The 11884-nt window shown below is 49.0% G+C and overlaps 1 protein-coding gene across 1 annotated transcript in view; it reads right to left on the bottom strand.

The window, feature by feature from the left end:
- Positions 1–1294: 1294 nt before the first annotated feature.
- ammecr1 (AMMECR nuclear protein 1) overlaps positions 1295–11884 on the bottom strand; it is a 47351-nt gene continuing 36761 nt past the window's right edge. The window contains exons 4-7 of the mRNA XM_035431717.1: positions 7115–7229; positions 5179–5269; positions 4057–4153; positions 1295–1926 (exon numbers count right to left, since the gene is read on the bottom strand). Of these exons, the coding sequence (XP_035287608.1) occupies positions 1812–1926; positions 4057–4153; positions 5179–5269; positions 7115–7229 (418 nt within the window). The 3' untranslated portion in view covers positions 1295–1811. The remainder of the gene's footprint in view (positions 1927–4056; positions 4154–5178; positions 5270–7114; positions 7230–11884) is intronic.

Here is an 11884-nt window from a genome sequence, read left to right as displayed (position 1 = left end):
AATTTAAAAAATGGTGACAATACGCATTTCCTAGCTTCAATACAACGGCTCCAAAATATACTGCCTGACATAAGGCATTCATTACTGCTCTGTGATCACGGGCAGGCTTCATCCAGTCATAAAGCTGTCACAGAGCTGTCATAAAGCAGTCATAAGCGGTATGAACGCTCATGAACACTGATGTCCAGGCTGAGGATGGTCTGGAGCAGATAGTCTGCGATGCTGTAAAACCCTTCAGCTAAATCGGCTCTGCTACGCTACGCTCACCTAGCTCACCCTAACCACAGCACCGAAGCCTGGAGGCATTTTAAACTGCCCCCCCTCCACCCCCACCCCCCCGCCGCTGAGGGGAGCCGAGACCGCACGGCAGTGAGCACAGTGTTCCCCATTTACACAACACGACCCCCCCCTTCCAATCTACCGCTGTCACAACTAAGGTGTGCATTAAAAGAGAAATATGGCTTTTTAGAGGATCTTCCTGTTCAGACACTCAGAGCTTCACTTCTCTCAATAACAGCACAAAGCACTGCGATATAAACCCCTGCTTCTGCCCCCTGACTGAGTGGCACTGCCAGCCTGTCTGCTGCTGCCCTGACTGAGTGGCACTGCCAACCTGCCTGCTGCTGCCCTGACTGACTGGCACTGCCAACCTGCTTGCTGCTGCCCTGACTGAGTGGCACTGCCAGCCTGTCTGCTGCTGCCCTGACTGAGTGGCACTGCCAGCCTGCTTGCTGCTGCCCTGAGTGACGGGCACTGCCAGCTGTGACTAGTTCCAGCCTGATTCTTGAAACCCAAGGTAAGTCACACATCACTGACTGAAAACATTCAGCGATACAACCAAAAAGAACATTTAAAAAATCATTGAAATTCCAAGAAAATGGCTTCCTCCATCACCTAACCCTAACCCTCCATCACTCTTCAGACTACAATAAGAAAAGAAAGAATCTGACTGTTAACCATGCCTACGTGATTCGTTTCTGTTTCCAGATGTTATCAGAAGGCCACAAATGCCAAAAGTGAACTCTATAACTTTTAATGGCATCATGATTCATATTTTGGCATTATCCAAATTCCTAATTTATCCAGCGGTTTCAAACATTGTCCAATATACTACAAGTTGGCTTCTAATTGCACGATAATGAAAATAAAACTTGCCTACCATCTACCTGGGCTAACTGCATTCTATCATACAGCTCTACAATCCTACAATCGTGGTTATACATGAACCTACATCAAGCTTCACCTAGCTAACATACAATGGGGTTACAAAAGCACACCAACCTTCACAACAATCCAACTTCGTAAAGAAACACACAGAGAACCTGAAGCCTCAAGCCCTGCGGTCACCAACTTGATACACACTTTTAATCAGGCTGATAAGAAATGATATAAAAAGGAAAAACAAACACCTACCCGCCCTAAATGAATGCACGTATAAGTTCAGCACACAAACTAAAAGAGATCACCCCTAACCCTTCCTTCCATCCACAGACACAGTAAACCTGATCAGGATTGTTGGAAAAAAAATCTACTTTTTATTCTTTTAAAAATAAGGAAGAAATGGGATTATTAATGCTGCAAAAATGAAATTAATAGGAGGGTAAAAGGAAAAGATTTAAATTTTTTTCTCGTCATAATCAAATGATGCTGTGGCCACCCGCTGCCATGCTACTGTCCAGAACAGATGGCATGGCAACGGAAACTATCATCATAAAATGGTACAGTAGTAGAGATAGCTAGACCAGGAAGGGGCGGGCTCTCCTGGGAACAGGTCCGCAGAGAGGTGCAGTGACTGGTCATGCGGCTCGCTGTCAGGAATAATGGTTGTAGGGGGGGAGCGGGTGTCCGATGCCGTTCTGGTAGTGATGATGCTGCCGGTGGCCGATGTACTCAGCGTAGCTCATCGTCATCTTTTCACTACGATACCTGGAGAGAGAGGCGGAGTCAGCACGGGAAACGCCCCCCACAGTCAACTCAACACAGGAGCCTACTGACCTCTGAAAAACACAACACAAACATCACTTCTTCATTTTAGATCTCGTCTCATCAGGAATAATGGAATAGGCAGAAATAATCCCTGTTAGTCTTTTTTCCAAATGGTTGTGTACATTAGCTTTAGTAACAAGCAAACAGAAAGGGACCCAAGAGCACTGGAGAACTATATCCGAATAAGCAGATGAGCAGCCTCTAATTACACACCCTCACTGCTCCTGAATGAGTAGCCTCTAATTACACACCATCACTGCTCCTGAATGAGCAGTCTCTAATTACACACCATCACTGCTCCTGAATGAGCAGTCTCTAATTACACACCATCACTGCTCCTGAATGAGCAACCTCTAATTACACACCATCACTGCTCCTGAATGAGCAACCTCTAATTACACACCATCACTGCTCCTGAATGAGCAGCCTCTAATTACACACCATCACTGCTCCTGAATGAGCAGTCTCTAATTACACACCATCACTGCTCCTGAATGAGCAGCCTCTAATTACACACCATCACTGCTCCTGAATGAGCAGTCTCTAATTACACACCATCACTGCTCCTGAATGAGCAGTCTCTAATTACACACCATCACTGCTCCTGAATGAGCAGACTAATTACACACCATCACTGCTCCTGAATGAGCAGTCTCTAATTACACACCATCACTGCTCCTGAATGAGCAGTCTCTAATTACACACCATCACTGCTCCTGAATGAGCAGCCTCTAATTACACACCATCACTGCTCCAGAATGAGCAGTCTCTAATTACACACCATCACTGCTCCTGAATGAGAAGTCTCTAATTACACACCATCACTGCTCCAGAATGAGCAGTCTCTAATTACACACCATCACTGCTCCTGAATGAGAAGTCTCTAATTACACACCATCACTGCTCCTAAATGAGCAGTCTCTAATTACACACCATCACTGCTCCTAAATGAGCAGTCTCTAATTACACACCATCACTGCTCCTGAATGAGCAGTCTCTAATTACACACCATCACTGCTCCTAAATGAGCAGTCTCTAATTACACACCATCACTGCTCTTCCCTAACAGGGCACCACAGCCAAAGTGCATTGGTTCTGTGAAGCTATCACAAGATGAGGCTGATTAATATACATCCACTTTAACTACTACGGCAAAAGTAGGCGTAGTAGTTAAACTACGGCGAGCCTACTGCCAATCTCTGCAGGGTTAGTTAACACACAGCCCTGTGCATCTCGACTGTGCTGAGCACAGGGACAGTGGGATCTGAGCAGGGGTCAGGGCTGTGGGGTCAAGGGTGAGGGGTCAGGCCTGTGGGGTCAGGGGTGAGGGGTCAAGCCCGTGGGGTCAGGGATGTAGGGTCAGGGGTGAGGGGTCAGGCCTGTGCGGTCAGGTCTGTGTGGCAGGCCCGTAGGGTCAGGGGTGAGGGGTCAGGCCCGTGGGGTCAGGGGTGAGGGGTCAGGCCGGGGAGACCCCTGTGATGAAGTCACCCTAAATCAACCCTGCAGAACCCAGAATCAGCCTGGTAGGACCCTGAACCAGCCAGGATCAACAGGCCCTTGTGAAAGGGTTAATAAAACAACTCAATCCAATCTTAAATCAATAATTATGCTGAGAGTCCCTCTCCCAATACATCACTACCCGGTTACACAACAGTAAACAGAACTAATCTCGAACTACAAGATGCCAGTAGAATAAATCCTGCATTTTTGTGACCTATGATCAGCATACTTACCATAGCAGCAATTCAGCAATAGTCAGAGACAGTAAATGATTGAAAATGGAGCTGATTAATTCAGGTACAAACACAAGCACAGAAGCTTGCAGATGTGGAAAAGTGAGGCCAAGTTCAAAGGACTCCGGCCCTCTGCCGTAAAGGAAGCACAGTGGGCCACATAATCAGCCGCTAAACGACACAATCGCTGCAACATCTGAGAGCTCCCAGAAGCACAGCAAGGCAGAGAGCACCTGAGAGAGCCTGGCAGCTCTTACCTGGCAGCTATCTTACCTGGCAGCTTTCTTACCTGGTAGCTTTCTTACATGGCAGCTTTCTTACATGGCAGCTTTCTTACCTGGTCAATTTAATGGTCTTCCTGAAGTCGTTTGTGATGGGAGCTTTGTAACCTCCCTTTCGTAGTAAGGAATCTATGGTCTGAATATGGTCCCATCCTACAAGGGGGGGGGGGGTGAGAGACAGAGACAGGGAGAGAGAGTGAGAGAGCGACAGGCAGAGAGAGACAGGGAGAGAGAGTGAGAGAGCGACAGGCAGAGAGGGAGAAAGAGAGAGACAGAGAGAGAGAGAGAGAGAGAGAGAGAGAGAAAGAGCATGAGAACTACACACCGCTCGTTCACCTTCCATTCTAAACCACATCTCTATTTCTAAATTCCGTGCAGTGGTGTTTATGAGTAGTGGGCTAAGAACGGGGTGGGCTGTTACAGAGAGCACAGCCCCACTGGGCTGTTACAGACAGCACAGCCCCACTGGGCTGTTATACAGAGTGCACAGCACCACTGGGCTGTTATACAGAGTGCACAGCCCCACCGGGCTGTTATACAGAGTGCACAGCCCCACGAGGCTGTTATACAGAGAGCACAGTCCCACTGGGCTGTTATACAGAGTGCACAGCCCCACCGGGCTGTTATACAGAGTGCACAGCCCCACGAGGCTGTTATACAGAGAGCACAGTCCCACTGGGCTGTTATACAGAGTGCACAGTCCCACTGGGCTGTTATACAGAGAGCACAGTCCCACTGGGCTGTTATACAGAGTGCACAGTCCCACTGGGCTGTTATACAGAGTGCACAGCCCCACAGGGCTGTTATACAGAGAGCACAGTCCCACTGGGCTGTTATACAGAGTGCACAGTCCCACTGGGCTGTTATACAGAGAGCACAGTCCCACTGGGCTGTTATACAGAGTGCACAGTCCCACTGGGCTGTTATACAGAGAGCACAGCCCCACGAGGCTGTTATACAGAGAGCACAGTCCCACTGGGCTGTTATACAGAGAGCACAGCCCCACGAGGCTGTTATACAGAGTGCACAGTCCCACTGGGCTGTTATACAGAGTGCACAGCCCCACAGATGTCCGATAAGATCAGGGATCACGGTCAGTTACTGTGATGCAGTCACCATGATGTTCCGGGACCTTCTTGGCGGTTACAGTGGGGTGGGGGGGGGGTATACCCACTCACCTTGCTCCTTCGCAACCTCTGGCAGGTAGGTGGCGGTGCGCTTTGATCCTTTTTCATTGAAAAATTCTATCCTAATGCCATGTACACCCACCTGCAAGAGACGCGGGAGAGGTTGAGAGAGAGAGCGAGAGAGAGAGAGAGAGAGAGAGAGAGAGTGAGAGACAGAGAGAGAGCGAGAGAGAGAGAGAGAGAGTGAGAGACAGAGAGAGAGCGAGAGAGACAGAGAGAGAAAGAGTGAGAGAAAGAGTGAGAGACAGAGAGAGAGCGAGAGAGACAGAGAGAGAGAAAGAGTGAGAGAGACAGAGAGAGAGCAAGAGAGAGTGAGACACAAAGAGAGAAAGAGAAAAAGTGAGAGAAAGACACAGAGAGAAAGAGAAAGAGTAGACGACAGTATTGTAAACTGGCAGGATGAAAGGCATTAATAATAGCCATCTCTAGCACTGAAGTGGCTTTTATTTAAGGTGGGGTATACTGTAAAAATTTGGCATCTCCGTTCACACCCGCATTTGGATTGTCTGAATCTGCAAAGTATGTACAAGCCTGCTCATGCACGCCCCCTGCTGCTGGCCCATGAGAGTGAAGACAACTCGCAGTCCTCCTCCCAAACACAGTGCCAGTCAGCTGCTTCTTTTCACACTGCAGCCACAAGCTGCACACACACAGAGGCAGAGGAGACCCAATCATACGCGTGTGCAGAGCCGCACACACACACAGCGGGGCAGAGGAGACCCAATCATACACGTGTGCAGAGCCACATACACACACAGCGGGGCAGAGGAGTCCCAATCATACGTGTGTGCAGAGCCACACACACACAGAGCGGGGCAGAGGAGACCCAATCATACGTGTGTGCAGAGCCACACACACACAGAGCGGGGCAGAGGAGACCCAATCATACGCGTGTGCAGAGCCACACACACACACACAGAGGCAGAGGAGACCCAATCATACGCGTGTGTAGAGCCACACACACATACAGCGGGGCAGAGGAGACCCAATCATACGCGTGTGCAGAGCCACACACACACACAGCGGGGCGGAGGAAACCCAATCATACGCGTGTGCAGAGCCACACGCACACACAACGGGGCGGAGGAAACCCAATCATACGCGTGTGCAGAGCCACACACACACAAAGCGGGGCAGAGGAGACCCAATCATACGTGTGTGCAGAGAGCCGCAGCCGCCCAGAAGATCAATCTGTGAACACCACTATCCCCAATAATCGTGCATGATGAAATCTGGCAACTGCCACAGGATCAGAGTTTTATCTGAAAACAGGGAATGACAAGGGGGGGGGGGGGGGGGGGGGGGGCGGGGCTTGTGTGTCCCTTACAGAGGGGAGGCAGCACAGAATGATACTGTTATACCTGCACCACATTATTAGAGAAATGGAATCTGAACCTACAACCACAAGAAAAACCCGGTGATGGAAGCTGGGGGATTAAAGCAGGTATTTAACCGCTCTGCTGCTTGAAAAAGTGGAATTCTGACGTGTTTAAATTGAATCTCGGGCCCAATCTGTCACATTATTATGCTACGAACATTCCTGTCAGAATCACTGCATTCCTCAGAGCACTCAGTTTAGTTCCATGCAGTTAATCTGAGGCGGAACACACTTCATTCTGATGGAGAAATAGGCTCTTCTTGGCTCCTCCCACCCTGCTCTCTGCCTGCTGCTGATTGGATGTGGAGGACTAAGGGGAGCCCTTGGGGCTCTGAGGGCAGGTCGGGGTTAGGTGATGTAAGGGTTAGACGCGTGCCCTGCAGGTTGGGGTTAGATGATGTTTAGGGTTAGGGTAGGGTAGGGTAGGGTTAGGGTTAGGGTAGGGTTACATGGTGTAAGTGTTAGATGATGGTAAGGTTAAGGTAGTGTTAAATGATGGTTAGGTTTAGGGTAGGGTTAGATGATGTCACCTCCAGTGGATTTGCTCACCTCCCAGTCCAGGTAATCGCCCACGTCCTCGAAGTTGGTGAGCAGAGACACGGAGCAGAAGAGGCGTGGCAGCTCGTCCCTGGTCATGGGGGGGAAGCGGCTGTCTTTAAGGGCACTGGGGACAGAGAGAGAGAGAGACGGCACACTTAGACCCCCCATCGGCCCCTGTGAAGGGGAACCACGGCAACGTTTTCACAGCAGAATCAGCACCTTTACAGCACAGCCCAGGAGAACACAGGCTCCAGTGCAACACACGCGTGTTCAGACCCAGGCCCCAGCATGACACGCGTGTTCAGGAATCAGACCTCACTCCACTGAACACTGCTCTGGGCACAGTTGTGGAGGCCCAGTGAATCTGCCCCAGCAGCAGTTAGCCTATTCTGAGCAGGGTGTAGAGGGACTAGAGGGACTGCATCCTACTGAATACTGAGCTTTTAAAGCTGAATCCCACATCCATGAGCACATGATCCTTCTGACTTTAATAAAGATAGAATGTTAACCCTAACCCCGACCCCCATCAAAACCAGAGTCAACCCCCCATGAAACCCACAGTCAAACCCACAAAGTCCAACCTCCCATCAAACCCACAGAGTCAACCGCCCATCAAACCCAGAGTCACACCAACATCAAACCCACAGAGTCAACCCCCCATCAAACCCATAGAGTCAACCGCCCATCAAACCCAGAGTCACACCAACATCAAACCCACAGAGTCAACCCCCCATCAAACCCACGGTCACACCCCATCAAACCCACAGAGTCAAACCCCCATCAAACCCACAAAGTCAAACTTGTTGTACCCTCAGGGTGGGGTGTACTGGACCCTCGGGGTGGGGTGTACTGTACCCTTGGTGTGGGGAGTACTGTACCCTTCAGCAATGCTTTCACCCTCAGCTGGTGGACCGCACAGTAAGTTAATAAATGAAAATGATGTAAGCCGTTTCAGTATGCTGCTGAATACAAGTCTAACTGCCCGCCAGGTAAATAAATAATCACGGTTTTTGAGTGTACATTACTCAGTTCACCGCATTAGCATTAAAAACCCTCAGAGAGATGCATTCCACGGCGAGCAGCAGTGATTCCAGCACACATCAGTCTGCAGCTGCTTCCTGCCAAAGCACGTCAGCTCAGTTACTCTACACCTCTCATCATTAACCAGCCCCAGCACTTCCACTATGTTACACACGCACGTACACACACACACAAACACACGCGCACACACACACACACGCACGCACGCACACACACACACGCACGCACGCGCACACACACACACGCACGCACGCACGCACACACACACGCACGCGCACACACACACGCACGCACGCACGCACGCACACGCACGCACACACACACACACACACACATGCACACACACACAAACGCACGCGCACACACACACGCACGCACGCACACACACACACACACACACACACACACACGCACGCACGCACGCACGCACGCACACAAACGCACGCGCACACGTACACACGCACACACACACACACACACGCACGCACACACACACACACACATGCACGCACACACACACAAACGCGCGCGCACACACACGCACGCACGCACGCACGCGCACACACAAACGCGCACGCACACGTACACACACACACACACACACACACACACACACACACACACACAAACCCACACACACACCGATACATACCCACGAACCCATGCACGCACACACACACTCGCACGCACGGACACACACGCACAGACGCACACACACACTCCTCCCCAGAGTGTACAGCATAAGATCACAAGAGGACAACAAACACATCCTACAGCTCCCCAGTGTAAGGCTTACTAATGAGCTGAAATTCAGCACACATTTCCAATGGGCTCTAGCCCCTAATTCAGACCAGAACACAACCGGAGCTGTCACTAATGGCTGACATGTCAGCCAACAGGGCTCTCAGAGAACAGGCTTCGTACCACATTCACGCATGTGAAACTAAAACCGTTCAATTCCCACTCTGAAATTAGAACTGGGTTATGCACAAAGACAATGGTCCAAAACAAGAAAGCAAGTACACATCTGAATGGCTGAAAAGCAACTAATTTCAAGTTTTGGAGTGGTCTAGACAAAGTCCAGACTTGAACCCAATAGAGGCGCTGGGGCAGGACCTGAAACGAGCAGCTCATGCTCAAAAACTACCAATTTGTCTGAATTAAAGCAGTTCTGCAAAGAAGAGTGGGCTAAAATTCCTCGACAGTTGATATGAAACACTGACATCAAATTATAGGAAGCATTAAGCGTGTAAAAGGTGGGGCAACCAGTTATTAAGTTGTTAAGGCATATCTCATGGGTGACATGGGTGTTTGAAAACTTTTTTCATTAATAAATAATACTTTTTTTTAAAGTGTTCTGTGTTTACTCCAGTTCCCTTTGTCTAATATTACATTTTCTATAAAGATCTGAAACCATTCAATGTGACAAATATGCAATAATAAAGGAAACCAGGAAGGCAAAACCTTTTTGGCAAACAAATAAATATGCATTTCTCTGAGCTACCTGACCAATCAGGCAACTCTTCAGCATCCTCCCCGCCAGCATGCATTCAGAAAAAAAGATCGTAAAGGACACATTTAAACTTCTGACAGGTCAGAAAACACATTCTTTTTTCAGAAGCGGTGTGAGCTTTATTAATTATTTAAGGTTTATGACTCATCCAGCACAGTAGGAATTAGACTGAATTAAAGATCAGTGATCCAAAGTCACCCGTAAAAGATACAGCATCCTCCAATGTAAAATATATATTAACGGAAAACTTTTAAAAAAATTTTTTTACTTGGACCCATTTTTCCAAACTAACCTGTTTCAGCCATTCGATATTTCGGCAGGCTGTATTCATGCGCACAGCGCGGTGTGCTGGTGTGTTCTGTCCCTCTCTGCCTACCATAGTTCTCACTCAGAAAAATGTAAGCTTCCACTAAAAAAAGTAGTGCCAACTGCAACACCGCATGCCTGGTAATGGACGGATGGAAAATGACGTAAATGAGTGTCGTCTGCAGGCAATGCAGTTATTATTTTGATGGATATTATTTTGTAGGCTTTTTTAGGCTGGTTTGCAAGGCCCGTTAGACTGCATTGCAAAGCAGAGAGGAGCGCTTCTGAGGCTGATGAAAGCTCCACAAAGAACGATGTGACGAAATGATTATTGTTATGGACCAGCATGGCGGAAACAGTCCAGAAAGGTCCAAGTTGAGAAAAACCGAAGCTATCCTTTCAGGCATTTGGATTTGAGATCAATAGATGAATATGAGACAAAACCAGAAAATCAGCTTTTCTTTCATGGGATTTCATGTGTATGTTTTCCCATTTCAGACAGCTCCAGTGAGCCAGAGCTCTGGGAGGGGGGGCACTGTTACCCTGTAGCTGGATCAGTTTAGTTTAACCCCTCCCCCCTCCCCCCCATCCACTTCAAGAAGGTAGGCCAAGTTATTTCTGGCGTGGTACCCCAATAGGGGAAGTAAACCATGCTTAGTTAAGTACTCAGTTTGCCTTCTACAAATTTTAATGAAAATTTGGTTTTTCGTAAACAATTAAACATCATTTAGCTCCTTATCGAACCTGTGTTTTCTAGTTGTTCCAATGACCATGATATGCACTTTTGTACATCTCTTTGGATAAAAGCGTCTGCTAAATAAATAAATGTAAATGTAATGTAAATTTAGCCCCTCTTATGCTGGAGAATAAGGCGACAGCGTACCCCCACGTAGCTGGCACAGCACACGGATTAAAAACGCAAGAACACAAAAGATTAAGTTAATCACTTGACAGCATCTTTCCTGCACATAAAATCCTCCCCATTGCCCTTGAAAATGCCATGATTCACAACAGGAGGGACAAAATGGCACCTTTACCTCACAGGGAAATTTCTTTGGTGGAAAAAAACATGTACCCGAAGGTTTCTGCCATGTACGCACACCTGCAGTAATGCCACTGCAGGAGAACGCATGCACCTGCAGTAATGCCACTACAGGAGAACGCATGCAGCTGCAGTAATGCCACTGCAGGAGAATGCATGCACCTGCAGTAATGCCACTACAGGAGAACGCATGCAGCTGCAGTAATGCCACTGCAGGAGAACGCATGTAGCTGCAGTAATGCCACTGCAGGAGAACGCATGCACCTGCAGTAATGCCACTACAGGAGAATGCATGCAGCTGAAATAACGGGCCAAACCAGCGGCGCAGATCAGAAGGGAAAGACCATGAGCTGCATGAATACATTCCCACATGGGGGGCAGGAGCTCAGAGGACTGCTGCTGTGATTACACACAGCCCTGCGCCTCTCAGCACGCAAGCACAGAGCAGTGCGGCAGAAGCCCTGCATTTCCTGCGCTGAGGCACAGAGCTGAGAGCCCTGCATTCACTGCGCTGGGACACAGAGCCCTGCATTCACTGAACTGGGACACAGAGCTGAGAGCCCTGCATTCACTGCACTGAGACACAGAGCACTGCATTCACTGCACTGAGACACAGAGCCCTGCATTCACTGAGCTGAGACACAGAGCAGTGCAGGAGAAGCCCTGCATTCACTGCGCTGAGACACAGAGCACTGCAGGAGAAGCCCTGCATTCACTGCGCTGAGGCACAGAGCTGAGAGCCCTGCATTCACTGCGCTGAGACAGAGCACTGCAGGAGAAGCCCTGCATTCACTGCGCTGAGACACAGAGCTGAGAGCCCTGCATTCACTGAGCTGAGACACAGAGCACTGCAGGAGAAACTGAGCCCTGCATTCAC

The sequence above is a fragment of the Anguilla anguilla genome, chromosome 9 (assembly GCF_013347855.1).
Source record: "Anguilla anguilla isolate fAngAng1 chromosome 9, fAngAng1.pri, whole genome shotgun sequence".
NCBI lineage: Eukaryota > Metazoa > Chordata > Actinopteri > Anguilliformes > Anguillidae > Anguilla > Anguilla anguilla.
The sequence above is the reverse complement of the archived record's forward strand: the minus strand, read 5'-3'. Positions and strand labels throughout refer to the sequence as shown.